Source organism: Diorhabda carinulata, chromosome 5, assembly GCF_026250575.1.
Source record: "Diorhabda carinulata isolate Delta chromosome 5, icDioCari1.1, whole genome shotgun sequence".
Lineage (NCBI taxonomy): Eukaryota > Metazoa > Arthropoda > Insecta > Coleoptera > Chrysomelidae > Diorhabda > Diorhabda carinulata.
In genome coordinates this window covers 18,809,557-18,826,235 of record NC_079464.1, presented here as the reverse complement: position 1 = coordinate 18,826,235, position 16,679 = coordinate 18,809,557, and the positions used below count along the sequence as shown (strand labels likewise).

Genomic DNA, 16,679 nt, shown 5'->3' with positions numbered 1-16,679 from the left:
TCAAACATTCTTTGAAATAGATTATTTAATAATTAAACAGGATTTTTCGGAAAGTATGATCGGGTCATAGTAATATTGTAGGATTTACTAAATTTCTGGAAATAGTTCCAAAACTCAATGTGAAATTTGTAATAAATTTGAGTGAAAATTTATTCTAATTACGTCAAATAAGTTTAGAAAACAGTGGTGCCAACTAGAATTTTGAAATAGTAAATCACTATATATATTCTGGTCGTTGTTTGGTCAATAGTCAACCACCTTTATAGTCGATGGTTATCAACTACTTATTGTTCAAAAACAACAATATTCATGATACTTTTTAATAATATTTATTATGAATTTAATAGATGAATAATTTTTGTAATCTCCGCCTATGGTTCTTAAAATTAGAATTTCTGTCAAAAATGAAAAATAGAAAACGGCGTCGTGGAGTTTCGGCAACGCTGTAATCGACTGTCGGAGATTACGTAAACTAGCACCAGCCCGTGACTGTCTTTGGAGGAAGATCGCCATTTTATATTGAACTATTTGAGAGAATTAATGCGAGGTCGACGAAGATAGTGTGAGTGTTGTGTGTTGGGTGTAGTACGTACGTGTTGTTAATGGTGTAGTAAACAATTGGATTAGAATAAAAAACAATTTATAAAATGAAAAATTTTGTGTTGTGTGTTACCTTGAATTTTCTATTTTTTATCAGCAGCGTAATTTCAAGTAAGTATTTTTGCACATTGGAGGTGCGTAAAAATATCTATTAGAAACTTAATTTATATCGTAAACTGTCATATAACCTCGTCAAGAAGTAATACTAAGAAAATATTGTCTAAATCGATAGTTATAATATTGAATATAATTTTTATACAATATTTAACATGATTCAAAACAACTAGGTTTAAAATGTTTTCCAATATGTAGATTGGTTTGAGGTTATCTACAATACTTTATAAGGTAATATGAGGTTGTGCCCAACCCTTTTAAGGCCTTTTTTATTCCCAATTTCACATTATTGCTTGGAAATAGAGGTCATTATCTGCAGATGTTCCCAATTTCTTTTTTTATAATAATTTGAATTGGGTATGTCTTTGTGTAATTAGTAGATTTATTTTCCTGTTGCCAACAATGAGTTTCTAAAAATATCTTTATTCGTAATGAGTCATCTTTCACCATGAAAATAATTAGTGATGCATTTATAAAATTAGTCTTTTATTAACAATTTGTTAAGCTTATTTGTTTTACATACAAATTCTGGGTATATTCAAACACTGATATTTAATTTTAGCTAAATTTCTTTATATTTCATTTTGATAGACATTTACTTCAAATGATTGTTCAGTTTACAATAGATAATTCTTAGATAGGACTATATCAACAAAAATTTAATTTTTATACAATTATATCTTAATTGATACTACTATACACGTCATTATTTTATGTTATATAGAATGTCCTGTAGGTGAATATAGTAATTTAGTTAAATAAAAAAGGATTTTATGTATATGAGCCTTCTTGTAAGTTGAGTTTAGTATACATTATAATTAATTGATATGAGCTATTAAATTAATATCCATAAATTTAATATATCAATTCAAAGATGAAGTAGATTTTTATATACGTATTGATCAATGTTTTTATGAAAGGAAAAATCAAATTATTAGAGTGGCGCCAGAAAAATATTATTTTTGCTGTTAATGGTAATTTCGTCACTTAATTTTACTATCGGTCTATTCATAATATATATACTGTGTGTCCCAAATACGACTCATATTATGTGAGAAATCGAGAAATGATTAAATTGTGCTTTATTTGTAAACGCCCTATTTGGTAAAATAAACCATCATAATTTACTAAAACGACATTTGGAAACAAAAAAACAAAAATTAGGGAAAACTAATGAATATATAGAGTTTTGGCATTAATATGGGACTAAAACATGGAGTTTTGTTATCCACTATGCTTTTTAACATTGTATTAGAATGGATAATGTACAGGATTAGTTTGAACAGAAGAGAGGCACTAAAAACTGGGGCAAATTAATTTTAACTTTGGAAAATGTTGGAAAAACATTCAAATTTAAAGAAAAAACATCAGGTACATGTTGTATTCTGGATAATTGGCATTTTTGAGGCTATACTCAACATTTAGACACAAAAAAATGTAGATTAAGATAAACAAAAGAATTTAAGAAAGTTTTGGTACCAATACGGGACTAAGACATGAAGATTTAATATCCGCTATGCCTTTTAACATTGTATTAGAAAGGATATTGAGCAGAATTAGTTTGAACAGAAGGGGGTACTAAAAACTGGGACAAGCGAACAATAAGGGGTGATTAACGATTCAAACTCCATGAAACGACCTTTAAACTTAAAAAAATATAAGGGTAGAACAAAGAATATAAGAAATCTTTGACACACAGGACTTTGATATGGAAATTAATTATTCACTATGCTATTTAACATTGTGTCAGGATGGATGTTGCACAGAATCCGTATCAACAGTAATAAAAACCGGGGAAAATTCAGTATTAAAATCTTTTTTACTGATTGATGAATTTTTATCCTTAATATACATATTTGATATTTGACTTCCACATGCTTCCCGAAGGAAATTCCTAACATCATGAGGAAGATACCGAATCAAGAGTCTGGGAAGGAAGGTTTTCAACAATGTTGATAGACTTCAAAGGAATTGTCGTGGACCCAAGTTCATTTTCTTCAATTTCTTATTTAAATTTTGACTCTGAACATGTTTCTTTGAAACTCACATCACTTTTCATATTCTGAATTGGTTAATTTATGTGTTTGTTAGAACATTTGACACATGTTGTTTTCACAATAAAATGGACATCTCCTTTCGATTTTTTTCCACTATTTAGCTACTTTCCAGTAGTAGGAGTTATATCTAGTTCAATCATTTTTGGCCAAATTAGGTGAATATCTTTGAAAATCGAATTATCTGCATCTTAAGGCTTGGAGCTGAGTCTAGCAGCCACAGAAACTAGTCAACCAAGGAAAATATAGAGATGAAATGGTAGGTGGACCCGTGGTCAAAAATTATTCACTAAAAAATCCATAAAGACGTGTTCACAACATATTGATCTTTTTCCTGTATCATCCTCAGAAATTTATTTATCTAAAAACAATCTGTACAGAAGATGCCTTTTATATTTTTATTGAATAAGTGTTTCCGAAACAACTCCTGCACTTTTCTGATTTCTGTGGCTGCTAATTCATATTTCATATTTTTAGAAACTGAATAATTGTCTAGAATTTGGAACTGACCATTGTACATTTTTCTGAAGTCACTGCTGCCAGATGTTATGTGATATCAAAGAAATCATTTGCTTTTTCTGTAAACAACAATTTGGGTCGTCCTGAAAGACCCGCAAAGTGGATTATTTTTCAGTTTTAAGGTCATAAATGTAGATCCTTGAATCTTCTTTGTTCTACGCAGTGAACATGAACTTTTAGCTCATTATTTCAACGTTTAACTGTCTTATTTTGAGCATTGATCGGATTGTGTAGTATATTTTACACGATATCAATGTTTTCACTCACAATGCAATGTTGCCTAGTTAGTCATTGTACTTAATTGATGTTTTCTTAGTCTTAGTCTGACGTTTTAGAGTTTCTTAAAGTTTGTAACCACAAAAATCGATACTGTGTTGTAGTTGTTACCTTTGGATGGCCTTGAGAATGCCTATGTGTCTCTAAATCGTTATTGAGCAACCTTTACAATGTGCACACTTCAGATTTGAATGTATCCCTAAACAGACAGAATAACAGCCTTTACTTAGTGGTCAAAAACTTGTTAAATGTCAAATTATATACCTGTATGAGATCTTGAAAATAACTGTTAACGGAAATGCTAGTCCGATTATTATTAGATCTTCATCATATATTTACTAATTTTAACCAATTGTATCTCACGTCAAAAGCAAAAATGACCTAAATGCTAAAATATTTAAGTAGAAAAAAACTTAAGAGTTGAAGTAATATAATAAGTAAATGAAAGAGGCAAGATCCAGATCGTTATAGAGATCGATCACTAAAAGGCGGAGTTATTCGCCAGACTGAGAACCGCGAACACACCGATGGGCCCAGAACTCATCCTTGGTGTAGCTAAAAGAGTTGCTATATCGTCTCTCAACGATCTACTTACAAAGCGGGTCGACATAGATCGATAGAGACACCCGGCATGAGACAAACTAAGACACGCTTAGATGTACCTTCTGCGTCTCACACCAAACAACTGCCCAAACTAAATAGACGCGAGGTCTGACCTGACGCTTAACTGAACGCGGTCATCTAAAACGTTGTATCCACACTATGAGCATCATGAACGATCCGGAGTGCAGCGTCATATGTGAGTGCCCTGCACTTGCTGGCCTAACGACCTCAATGGGTTCAAGCCAAAGCGCCTGATCGGCTACTCGAAAGAACATCGGCATCACGGACGATCCGGAGTGCCGTTGAGACCTAGAGGAGGACAAAACTGTAAACCACGTTATCTGTGAGTGCCCTGCACTTTGGCAAGCCTAATGGACCTATGTGCTCAACGGCCTTTTGGTCGTCCACAATGCTACTATGAACTAAAAAATGAAAGAGACATATTATAATAGATTTATATCAATTTTGTATTCGTTAATTTTAGATCTCAACGTGTAATATGTATATACAGGGTCTCCTAATACACAGTACTTCTTTATGAATATTAGAAATTTGGTTATAATTTTTTTTTCAGTTGAAATAACGGCAGTAGAACAAACCGTTGTATTTACACCGAAAACATCGTTTTCGATACAGTGTAATGTATCGGACACTACAGGAAATCCTCAAATCATTTGGTAAGTTCTTGTTTTTTTTTATTTATATTATTAAAGCAACAAATCATTTTTTTTTGTAAATATGATAAAAAGTAAAATTAGGATCAACCTGTAATTGTTAGTTTTATTTATTTTATATGTCGCCATTATAATTTTTTTCTACGGCACATATTAGCGCAAAACCAATTTTCAAAAAGTGATAGTAAAAACTTGAATTTGATTATTTTCTTTTTTAACCGGCGTTACGGTCCTTTGAGAACCACGACCTTCTCAACAATCGACTGCCAATCCTTTTCGTCCTGAGCATAGTGCCACGAACGTAAAACCTCTTCCAGTGAATTCAGATCATTATGTGTAGATGTTAGATGATTTATTCGTGCCTGAACTACAAAACTTTAATGTTTATAACCAAAAGGTTCCAACAAAAGCCACAACTTCAAACACGTTCGATATATGTCCTTAAAATAACGTGGAATATGATTGATATCGTTGCGTATTTCAATGTGGATGCCACACACTAACGGACGACCGACCTTAAACGTTTCTATTAATAATACTTTTAAAAATAACCGTTAATGCAAATATAGAGCAAACCGTCATTTAGAGCCAAGAAGTGTTTCCTATAAAATTCAATTCACGATCTTTCGTACAGTATTGGTAATATACACAGTGTGTATTAACCAAATGAAATTTGGTTGAATATTTATCAAATAAAGAGAATTTATTTACGAGATTATATGTACATTGTCTTCTTTCTTTCACAATAGGTCTATCGGTTATTCTTTCTTCGATATATACAATTTCATTATTATAAGAAACGAAATTAGTTAAAAAAATATTTGATTTAAAATGTGAACGAACACAAATTAAAGGTTTGATTCACGCTCGAGCCCAAAAGAACACAAATATAAGGTTTTATTAACACTTTGACCTTGTGAAACACAAATAAGAGATTCGATTGTTGCTCTGACATTGAAGAGCACAAATAAAAAGTTTGATCGACGCACTGACCTTAAGAAGCACAATTAAAAGGTTTGGGTGACGCTCAGACCTGAATAACAAACGAGAGATTTGATTGAACTTAAAGAATACAAGGTTTTATTGACATTCTGAACTTGTCAAAAACAAATGAGAGATGTTATTGACGCTCTGACCTCAAAGAGCACATTTAAGGTTTGATTTACGCTCTAACATTGAGGGCCATAAATATAAGGTTTTATTGACGCCTCGACTTTGAGAAACACAAATAAGAGATTGGATTGACCTTTAACAACACAAATACAAGGTTTTATTGACACTCAGACCTTGCGAAACAAAAATCAATATCCCTGAGGGCATTAACAGGATTCTTTAAATTCTACGGCTGGGTAAACATTGAGATAGTTGTACTAAGACCTCTGGTCATCACTTTTAGATGAAGGCTTCAATAATACCTACAGCGTTGTTTTGTATTTTTTCATTTGGATAGTCCTAGTATATTAAAGACTATATGGAATGAGAAATTTTCGTTTTTTTTTTCATCGAACTCTCCGTATAATGAAAAAAGTTTACCTAACATTCCAGCAACTCTATTTTTTGCTCTAATTAATTACAAATGTCGACCTTAAATTGATTGATTGCTCTTGGAAACGATGGAAAATCCAAAAATAGTCTTTTTAATTAACGCCAGGATCTTTTTTCTATCTAGTCTGTCACCAGTTACTGTAAATACCAATTTTTCATTGGAAATTGATCAAATGGATTTTCCCTTTGAGACGATCACTACGTCAACTCTAGCTACAATTGAGCATGCGTATTGTTGTAATGGAAATTTTCACTTGGGATACGTTCAATATAATCAGAAACAAAACGTGAACACCGTCGTGAAGCTCCTCGCTAACGAGTCGTCACCGAAGTATTGGAGGAAAATCTAAGTTCGCATTTCCCTCATTAATCACCTGAAGTTAAGCAACTTCTTTGACACTTCCACTATGACTTTCCTTCTAGGTTTCACTAGGTGTAGGGAAATAACAAAAATCATCGGAGGCAATATCGGGAGTATAGGGTGGGTGAAGTATTATTATTATATTATGCAAACTTATTGTAACGTTTGAGTGAAGAAATCAAGCAAAAACAGCTAAGAAGAAAGCCTTCAATGCACCAGCTCAGATATCCGTTATTTCAATGACCAAAATTAAGGAATTAAGTTTGAATTGCTACCTCATGCACTCTATTCGCCATATTTAGTCCCATCGGTTTATTTTCTATTCCCAGATTTTTCTAACAATCAATAGGTGATATCGGCTGTTAATGGTTATTTTGAGGAACTTGACGAAGTCCCAACAACCTTTACACAATTTGTTTTTTCGATCCATTTCATAATAGTAGAACTCGAACGATCATTCAGTCGACAAGATGTTTTGAAAAATGTTTTACTCTCTGTTAGAAAAGTTTTAGCTGAAGAAGAATTAACACCAACTCAATGGAGGCTATTTACGGTCACTATTGTCCATCATTAACAACAATTGAAAATTAGTAAATTTGTTTCGTTGACGACGAGATTCATTAGAAATCTGAGCAGACCCGTTGACGCAAGAGCTTTTGGCCAGGAGTCAGATTTTTTGGCATCAACTTCGCACAGACTTTTGTCTCGCGTAAAATGTTTCCAATCGTTTCTTTACCGGCGTTTCCAGCCTCTGCAATCATCAGGATGCTCATTCGACGATCTGCGCGCACAATTTGGTTGATTTTGGTCACTGTTGAAACAGTCACCGGGCGACCTGGGCGCTGGTCATCTTCAGGGGTCTCTCGGCCCTCACTAAAGCGTTCAGTTCAAATTGTTACTGCACGAATATAATAATTGTAACGGAAACGTGTTTTTGTACTTGCATAGACAACATATCAAGATACCACCCGTCTAGGGCGCCCTCTAGGCGCGCAGTCTCGTTGTTTAATAGCCAGAGCTCGTATAGATCATGCATGAGAGTATTTTCGTTAATCAGATGTGGTAACGCAGTGTTGCCGGTTATAACTAAATTCCTACACGATTTATTGGTATTATTTCAGTAAAACGTTCGGTATAACGTCAACGAAGAACACGTACGTCATCGGATCGGGTTGTAAATGTTTCTATTTATTTTGTTATAGGAAAAAAGATCAAAATGAGGTAACGAATATAGAAAGCCTTAAAAATAAAATAGAAACTACTTATAATGCTACGAAAGGCCTGGCGACGTTGAAAATAAATAATCCAAAAGAAGATGCCGGCGGTAATTACAGTTGTGTCGCTAATCCGAAAACGGCCGAAGAAACATCCGCCTTAATTCACGTAGCAAGTAAGTGACAAATTTCGATATTTAAAAAGAAAACTGGATTACAACTTAAAGAAAATGTTAATTTTTTTTCACTTTCTTTCAGTAGAATATTGTAATTAAACCAATTTCAATTCAATTTATGTGTTTGATGAAATTTTGAGGTTACTTTTTATGTAAGTTAAATGATTTAATTCATTATTGATTCCGAATCATTTCTCGGAATTCTATTTTATATAATTACTTCATATTTTGTGATTAATTATTCGTCAAAAAGTTCCTCATTAAGTTTATATCACAATAAATTGTTTGTATTTCTTATTTATGTCAGAAACAAAAACAGTCGTCAATTTCATGCAAAAATAGCAATATTTTTGAAAAAACTATATTTGAGCAATGGAGCATTTTATTATGTGAGAATTGAATAACTCAATTCAAAACTTTAAAGTTACTTTTGTTATCAATAATCTCGATGAATATCAAACTATTAAGAACCCATTATCAGTATACAAACTGCCTTAAATACTAAATCTTATATTGTGCAATAATAAATATAAATAAATAAAATCAATATTTAAATATATTTATGGTTGATTATGGTCACGTTAATATAAAATAAATAATAAATAATTGAGGATGATATTTTAATGGGGTTAAAGTCGACAATCCATAAATCTGATATAAATATGAAATACAAACAATTTATTGTGATGATAAACTTGATGAAGTAAAAATCTGACGCGTTTTAAGACAATCGAAGAACTCCGACCATAATCGGTCCGGAGACGCAACATCGCGAAAAATATAATAAATTTGAATTTATTGGATGAAATGATTTTAACAGTTGTAGTAGTTAAAAGTATCATATGAGATAAGTGTCAAATATCCAGATTAAATTGAAGAAATTCATATTTTCTACAGGATCAGTTCTTGTGAAAGTCCAAGCTAATATAAACGTGGTAGAAGAAGAAAAATTAAGGGTGCAATGTAAAGTTTTGGGTAATCCCGAAATCACATGGATTTTTCGTAAGTTTTTACAATTGTATCGAATATTTTTGATTTTTTATTGGAGTAAAAATTTACAAAAACAGCTGTTTAAATTCAATGTGGCCGTTAGAGGACAAACCGAGCGATAAAAAGATTTATTAATATTTTTGGGATAGTTGTTACCCTCCGTTAATTAAGCATTTTAGGGGTTAAAACATTAATTTTTTTACATAATATTTTGATCGGAAAGACTCTTACAAAAAAGTGACAGATTTTATAGAAAAAATCGCTGAAAAATACTATTAAATAATTTGCCCCCCTTCCTCCCTACAAAAAACGAAGAAAATCGGAAAAAATACTGCTAGCACGGTTTTTTTCTTATTTTCTTCGTTTTTTGGAGGGGGACAAATTATTTAATAGTATTTTTCAACAGTTTCTTCTATAAAATCTGTCAATATTCTGCTAGAATCTTCCTGTTGATATTTTTTTGTTTGTTCTTTGGGCGCCATTGAACAGCTGATCGTAATTTTTATTGTGGAGTACCTTAAATAGGTTTTCGTGTTATTTTTTTTTTCATATATATAAATATATATAGAAAATGAAACTTACAATGAAACAAAGGGCCGTGTCCACGTAGAAGATTATACGGAAGATGGAAAAACCGTTAAAAACGGAATGCTTATCGTCGATGGAATTACCCAAGCAGAACGAGGTTTTGTTACTTGTATAGGAGAAGATCTATTTACAAATACTTCTTCCAGTTCGCAGTGTATGGTTAGAGTTAAAGGTTAGTTTTATTCATTTTTGTAATTTTTTTCTATTTTGTTTGTTTTTTTTTTGAATTATTCAATTTGATAGGGCATGTTTCGTAATTTTTATAATATATTGTTTTTTTACAAATTATTATATTTATAATTTATATTCCATAGTTTTTGATTATTTTGTCCGATTATTTTGAAATTATCTAATTTAAAGTTATATTACGTAATTTTTTTATTTTATGCAATTTATTTTGAATTATTTAATTTAATATGTAATATTTTTTGTGTTCTATTCGATTTTCTTAAATATCAAATTTAATATGTTATATTTCGTAATTTTCATAATTTTTTTCATTTTATTCGATTTTTTACAAATTATTGAATTTATGTCAAATTTCGTAATTTCGTAATTATTTTCGATATTTCAATCCATTTTCCTCAAATTATTCAATTTAATATGTAATATTTCGTATTTCTCATGATTTTTTTATTGTATTCATTCGTGATTTTCTTCATTTTAATAGATTTTCTTAAACAAAATATATCAAAATTATGGTTTAATATAAAAATTGAAAATTATAGTGAACATTTAAAAAAATAACGGATAAAAAAATAATTTTTCATGATAAAAAGTCCCCTCGTTACAGAAATTAAAATAACACAAAATTTTGGGTTACTTCGATTTTTTTACAAATTTTTTTTAAAATTGTTATTTTAAGAAAAAAATGCATATAAATGATTTTTTTCTTAGCTTGTGCAAAAAAGATTTGTTGGTGTTATTGTTGAAAATGGAGGATTGCTTATGAATAGTAACAAAAAATTGAAATATTCACAAAAATGCAAGCCAAAATGAGCTTCATCAAAATATTGTACGTTTTCAAAAATTACCCAAAAAAATTTGGTTGTTGATATTATTTTTGAAAATAAATGAAAATTCATGACAAAAATAAAAAAAATAATCGAAAAATGAAAATAATTCAAATATAATTTATAAAAATGTTACAGATTTTTTTAATTTAAAAGTTTATGTAATTACAGATAAATATGCCGCCCTTTGGCCTTTCCTAGGTATATGTGCTGAAGTTATCGTTTTATGCGCCATTATTATAATATATGAAAAGAAACGTAATAAGACAGAACTTGAAGAAAGTGATACAGACCAAAGTCCAGACCAGTAAGTCTATTTTTATTTCCAGAAATTTTTTCAACTTTATTTTTTTTTCATTAAATTTTAATATTTTATAAATGAATTTGTCTCAAAATATTTATTTTAATAATATAATTTTCCCGCTGCTTTTCCTTGGACGTGAATTTTTTATTGTACTACAAAAATCTCGTTTTTTCACTAGTATCAATAATACGAGGGTTGTCCAACAAATCTTTGAATCGTATATCTTAATACAACACGGTTTGTTTCGAAAGGCTTTTCTCTTTATATTTTCCCCAAAACTAAGTCGCGCGTGCCTAATCTCAATGAGCAACGTAGCTCACCTAAGATCTGATTGCTTCGCTGTCTTGAGAAAAAATAAATTTCACGATTCAAAACGTCTCATCTGAGTTCGTATAAGTGTGTTGGTTTTTCCTAAAACGTGCTACCAGATATATCGGAGAGAGATTATTAATAATTTTTTCCACTGTACAGAGACAAATATTTCGAAAGGTTTTCCGCTCGGTTGTTTTTCCGCCATTTCATCTCGAAATTAGTTAAAAATTTTGTTTGATATATGAAATAGTTGGATAAAGGCCAATGTCGAGCGATTATAATATAGTGTGTAAACCGAACTATTTTTAGTTTATTATTTTTTGTTCTCCATTTAATTCACTACTTTTCAAATATTTATATTTCAAATTATCTACTGTTTATTGCTTTTGCTCGTTATCTGACATTAGATCCGGAATATTACAATCAAAAGTCGAATTATTATGAAACATACAGGGTGGTCCATGTTCGTAAAACGATCAAAAGTAATAAGTCCTTTGGAAGGGAAAAGTTTAGGTCAAAGGATCAGAATTCATTGGAATTTTTTCGCAAATGGAAAACTTTTCTGATTGAAAATGTTTTTGAGATACTAAAATAAAGAAACCAATAAAATAATTAGAAAATTTGACGTAAATTTGCCAAAGAGCGGGTACTTATAACGGGTACACAGCCGTACGGGGTAGTTATTTGTATATGTCGAATCCCGAGCAATCGTACCGGATGTATCTAAGGCTTTTAACAGAGTTAGGCATGTCAATCTTGAGTCTGCTGGCATCTTCAGCGTCTATCAATACGGATTCTGTTAACATAAATCAAGCGAGGACCTCCTGGTCATATCGAAGCATTTTGACATGACAATATTCTTAATAAATTAAGATCGTATGGTTTGTCGTCATCACATATTGACTCGGTTAGTACCTTTCTCAAACGCTGATCCATCCAGGTCGTTATCGATAGACACACCATAGAAAGATTTGAGGTTAACGCTGGTGTTCCCCGGGGATGTATCTTGTCGCCTATTCTCGTTCTTGAGTATATCAACGATTTACTCGACTAAACTGCGTGATACCAAGAAGCGTCATTCCCGAGCACTAAAACCTACATAAATTCAAGATAAATATCCACAAATACCACTTGAACTACTAAAATGTGATATTGTTTATCCTCTTGTGCTTGATTTTATGAGAAAAAAAGCATCAATCCTCGTATGTAGTGCCAATTAGTAAACGTGATATTTCGATCGATATATATAAAAAATGCATCGTATGTATTAATATTTATTAAATGTGAAATTTCGATCGACGATTCGATGGGTGTGATAGGATCTTTATAGCATTTTATTCATTCATAGCGTTAAATTTGTATATTATTCGTGTTTTTTAAAATGGCGTATATTTTTTTGTTTTTTGTAGAAAGAACACCCCTGACCACGGGAAAGACGCCAATTTGAGACACAGACAGTGAAAATTTAACAAATAAACAAAAAAACCGCCGTTCAGATTAATAAATTATTATATAAGAACTATCTAGAAGTTATAAACAGTTATATTGTACAAATGTTTAGTCGGGCCTAAACGACTCGACGACATTTCTCGTTCGAAGATGTTTTTGGAGTACTGTACACCAAAAAAAAAAACAAAACAATTTTTAGGTTATTAGATTTAAATTGTTATAAAAGCCTTCCCAATACGTTTGCCTTAGATAGCAGCCTTTTTATTGTAGGTTTAAAAAACGCGTATCGATCATTTCTTTTTTTTTATTCATGAATGTTTTTTTTATTTTTCGGTACTCAAATATGTAGATATTGTAAAATCATTGTTATGCAACTAAATCGGCTGATATTTAATGTAAACTAAAAATAATACGTCGTACCGTTGTATATATTTATATAACATATAAGAATATTGAAAAAAAAAAAACAAAAAAAAAATGTACACTCCTGTTAAATAATTATGTTTTTTTTGTGGAATGTTTTTTTTTATTTTTCGTTTTGTCCCAGGCTGTTACCAAACTCGCGATTTATCTTTCCAACAACTACAAATCAAATTAAATTAATTATTAATAATTATAGATTAAAAAAAACTTTCTAGAGTCCCCCTGAAGTTGCTAATTTTTTTTTCAAAAATGATATTCCAAAGAAATTCATTCATAAACAGATATACTTATTTGGTTTTTTAATAAATTACTTGTTGGATAGACCCGATGACTTTATATAAGATTCTGCGGGTCGTGAACCTTTTAGATCGCTGGGAAACAGCAAAAACCTACAACATCGACGAATGATGAAGTTCTAAGAGAAACGTTAAAAGAAGATGAAAAAATTGATAATTGGAACGATTCTTCTTGGTTTTTTAGAAAAAAGATTTTTAGAAATTTACTCGCTGTTTTTTTCCAAATTAGATCGTGATTTTTCTGTTGAAGGATTAACATCGCTTTAGATAGCCCCGATATAGGATTTTTCCACCTGCATGTCCCGAATTGAAATATTTTCTACTCGCGCGGGTCACGAACCATTTAGGTCACATAGAAATAGTAATAAAACATGCAACATCAACGAATGATGAAATCATAGAAGAATTATTCAAAAAAGAATAAGATAGTAGTAGGAACGTTTCTTCTTCGTTTTTGAGAAAATAGATTGTCACAAAGTTTTTTTTTCTGATTAGTTTGGAATGTTCTTAATATAGTTTTGAATGGCCCTGATATAGGATTGTTATCCTCCGCATGGTTCAAATTACGATTATTTTGGATAGCCCTGATGTAAGATTATTTTCCTCTGCAAGGCTCGAATTGAATTTTCTTACGTCCTACAGCTTTTGGACGATTTGGTCCACCGGGTTACAGATAAACAGCAGAAAACCTGCAACACCTTCGAGGGAAGTAGGGATAGGAGAATCATTCCAAAGGGACAAGGTAATTCGTTTCTTGGGTTTGAAGCAAAGAAGTTCTCTGGTAAATCAATATGTGTGGTAACGGTGATCCCAGACATGATTGTTTGAATCACATGGATTTTGGAGATAGTTTAGAAGACTCTAAATGGAAATAACCTTGATGAGTCATCCTCAGATCTCGTGGTGCTTTCCTCCAAACATCTGGAAAAAATTTTGTAGTAGAAGTCTGGGAATTGGGACGCTTTTGAATATCAAGTTCCTTTTCCGATACCTAATCGAGAATTTTTGGAACCAGATAAAAAAATTTCTTCTTTGAAGCATATTTATATAAATGGAAACGATTTAACTTGATCAAAATTGCCAAAGAATAATTTTGACGATATGCGATGATGCCAGGTTGATATTTGTTTCATAGGAACCACAAAAAAATTTTAAAATCGATATTTGGCGCAAATTTGGAGGCAATTCGTTTTTTGTTTGTTTTTTTCAATTCGTACAAATTTTTTTAACTATAAGTAAGGTTAGAAATATTGCACTTCTGTATCTTCTAGTGATGCTTGTGTGTAACTGCTCAGCGCTTTTTTTCTATCGTTCTTATGTATCCTGGTTACAACCACCTTTGATTAAAATAGGGGGTAAACAATATAAAAAATATAACCTCTAATACAACTTTGTGTTACGTCATTTTATATATAATATTTTTTTTCCGGAAATTCTTTGTCCTCAATTTTTTTAACGGTAATTTCCTCATAATTATTTTCTTGTTGCTTCTATAGTATTTTTTTATTATTTTTTGTTTCTCAACATATTTTCTCCTCAAATCCTGAATTTACAAAAATGCGGAAAACATAACCTCAAACACTCATTATTCTATAACCCTCGTAATTTTGAATTTCCGCTTTTTATTTTCTGGAATATTTCATGGAGTTTTCTTTTTTGTTTAAATTTTTGTTTTTTAAGTTGGAATATTAAAATTGTTTTCCTTTCAAATCTAAACTAGTTAATGAAAATTTAAAAGTTTTTGTTTCTTCTGGACCTCTGCTATTTTTATTTTAAAAAAAAATTTTACGATAATAGTTTTCCATTAAAAAATTGAAAATATTTCTTTCCCTATTGAAACGGTGTGTTTATTTTTTTTATTTAGTTGAAATATATATTGTCAATATAACAGGAGCTAGTATAGAAAAGAAAATTTGATATAAAATTTGGTTATGAGTGGAAAATTGTTAAAAATAACGAAAAAATAACCGGAAGTGTGAAAACTGGCCAAAATTGAGAAAGTGGATAAAATTGGGTAAAAAATTTATGAAAATAGTAAAAAATGGACAAAGATTGTTAAAAACACGGAAAAATGTGACTAAAATTGGACAAAAATGGCTGAAATTGAAGAATATATTGGAAAGTAATTGAAAATTTGAGGTGGATGAAATTGGGGGAAATACACTAAAATTCATAAATTCGTTTAAAATATGGAAAGTGACTTATATTTGAAAAATTGATTGGTAATGTGTAAAAAATTGGGAAAATCCTTAAAAATATTGGAAAATGGCCAAATCAATAATCGAGTGTCCATTTGGTAGGAAACATCCTTTTAAACAACTTACGTATTCTGTCACAGACAGAAGTGGATAAAAGCAATGAAATACTATTTACAATAAATTAACAGTGAAAATTGTTAACAAGATGGCTGAAAATGTCAAAAAACAATTAAAAACTCGTTAAACGTGAAAATATGACCAGAAGAAAAGGAAAAGTATTTGAAAATTGGGTTAAAAGTGAAAATATGGCTAAAAGAAAAGAAAACGTGCTTAAAAATTGAGGAAAGATTGTTAAAAACATGAAAAAATTGTTAAAAACGTTGAAAAGTGATTGAATTTAAAAAAAAATTAGAAAAACTGGTTATAAGTGGAAACGTGCCAAAAAATTGGAAAAGTAACTGCAAATTTGGTTAAAAGTGAAAAGGTTGCTAAAACTATGAAAAATTGGACAGAAATTGTTCAAAATATGGAAAAGTAACTGAAATCTTGATAGAAATGGCTAAAAAAAATTTAAAAAACGTCTAAAAACTTATAGGTGAAAACGTGGCGAAACAGTGGAAACTTGTAGAAAATATCACTAAAAACGTGAAAAAAGTGGTTAAAATTGGGATAAGAGTGGATGAAAGCATTAAAAAACTACCTATAATAATTTAATACTAAAAAGTGTCACGAAAATGACTTGAAAAATTGTGAAAATTGCTAAAAACTGCTTTAAAATGAAATCGATACAAAAAAAATGGAAATATAAAAAAAGTGAAGAGATGGCTGAAAATAAGTTCTATTAAACGTGAAAAAGTCGCTAAAACTGTGCAAAAAATTGGCTAAAATGTGGAAAAGATGGTTGAAATATGGAAACTGTGATCAAAATATCAGAAAAACATCCGAAATATGAAAAAGAAGAAAAGAAATA

General features: G+C 30.6%; 1 protein-coding gene across 1 annotated transcript; it reads left to right on the top strand.

The window, feature by feature from the left end:
• Positions 1 to 420: 420 nt before the first annotated feature.
• On the top strand, positions 421 to 16,013 carry LOC130894285 (neuroplastin). The gene is made up of 7 exons (XM_057800999.1): positions 421 to 711; positions 4,741 to 4,843; positions 7,949 to 8,136; positions 9,034 to 9,138; positions 9,695 to 9,886; positions 10,899 to 11,034; positions 12,753 to 16,013. The coding sequence occupies exons 1-7, from the start codon at positions 648 to 650 to the stop codon at positions 12,802 to 12,804; spliced, it is 840 nt and encodes a 279-aa protein (XP_057656982.1). The 5' UTR covers positions 421 to 647; the 3' UTR covers positions 12,805 to 16,013.
• The last annotated feature ends 666 nt before the right edge of the window (positions 16,014 to 16,679 follow it).

What these genes read in the sequence shown, in the direction of transcription:
- LOC130894285 (XM_057800999.1), top strand. Translation starts at nt 648, where the DNA reads ATGAAAAATTTTGTGTTGTGTGTTACCTTGAATTTTCTATTTTTTATC. An exon ending in CGAAATCACATGGATTTTTC is followed by an intron (nt 9,139 to 9,694) that starts GTAAGTTTTTAC and finishes AAATATATATAG; the next exon opens with AAAATGAAACTTACAATGAA. An exon ending in GTGTATGGTTAGAGTTAAAG is followed by an intron (nt 9,887 to 10,898) that starts GTTAGTTTTATT and finishes ATGTAATTACAG; the next exon opens with ATAAATATGCCGCCCTTTGG.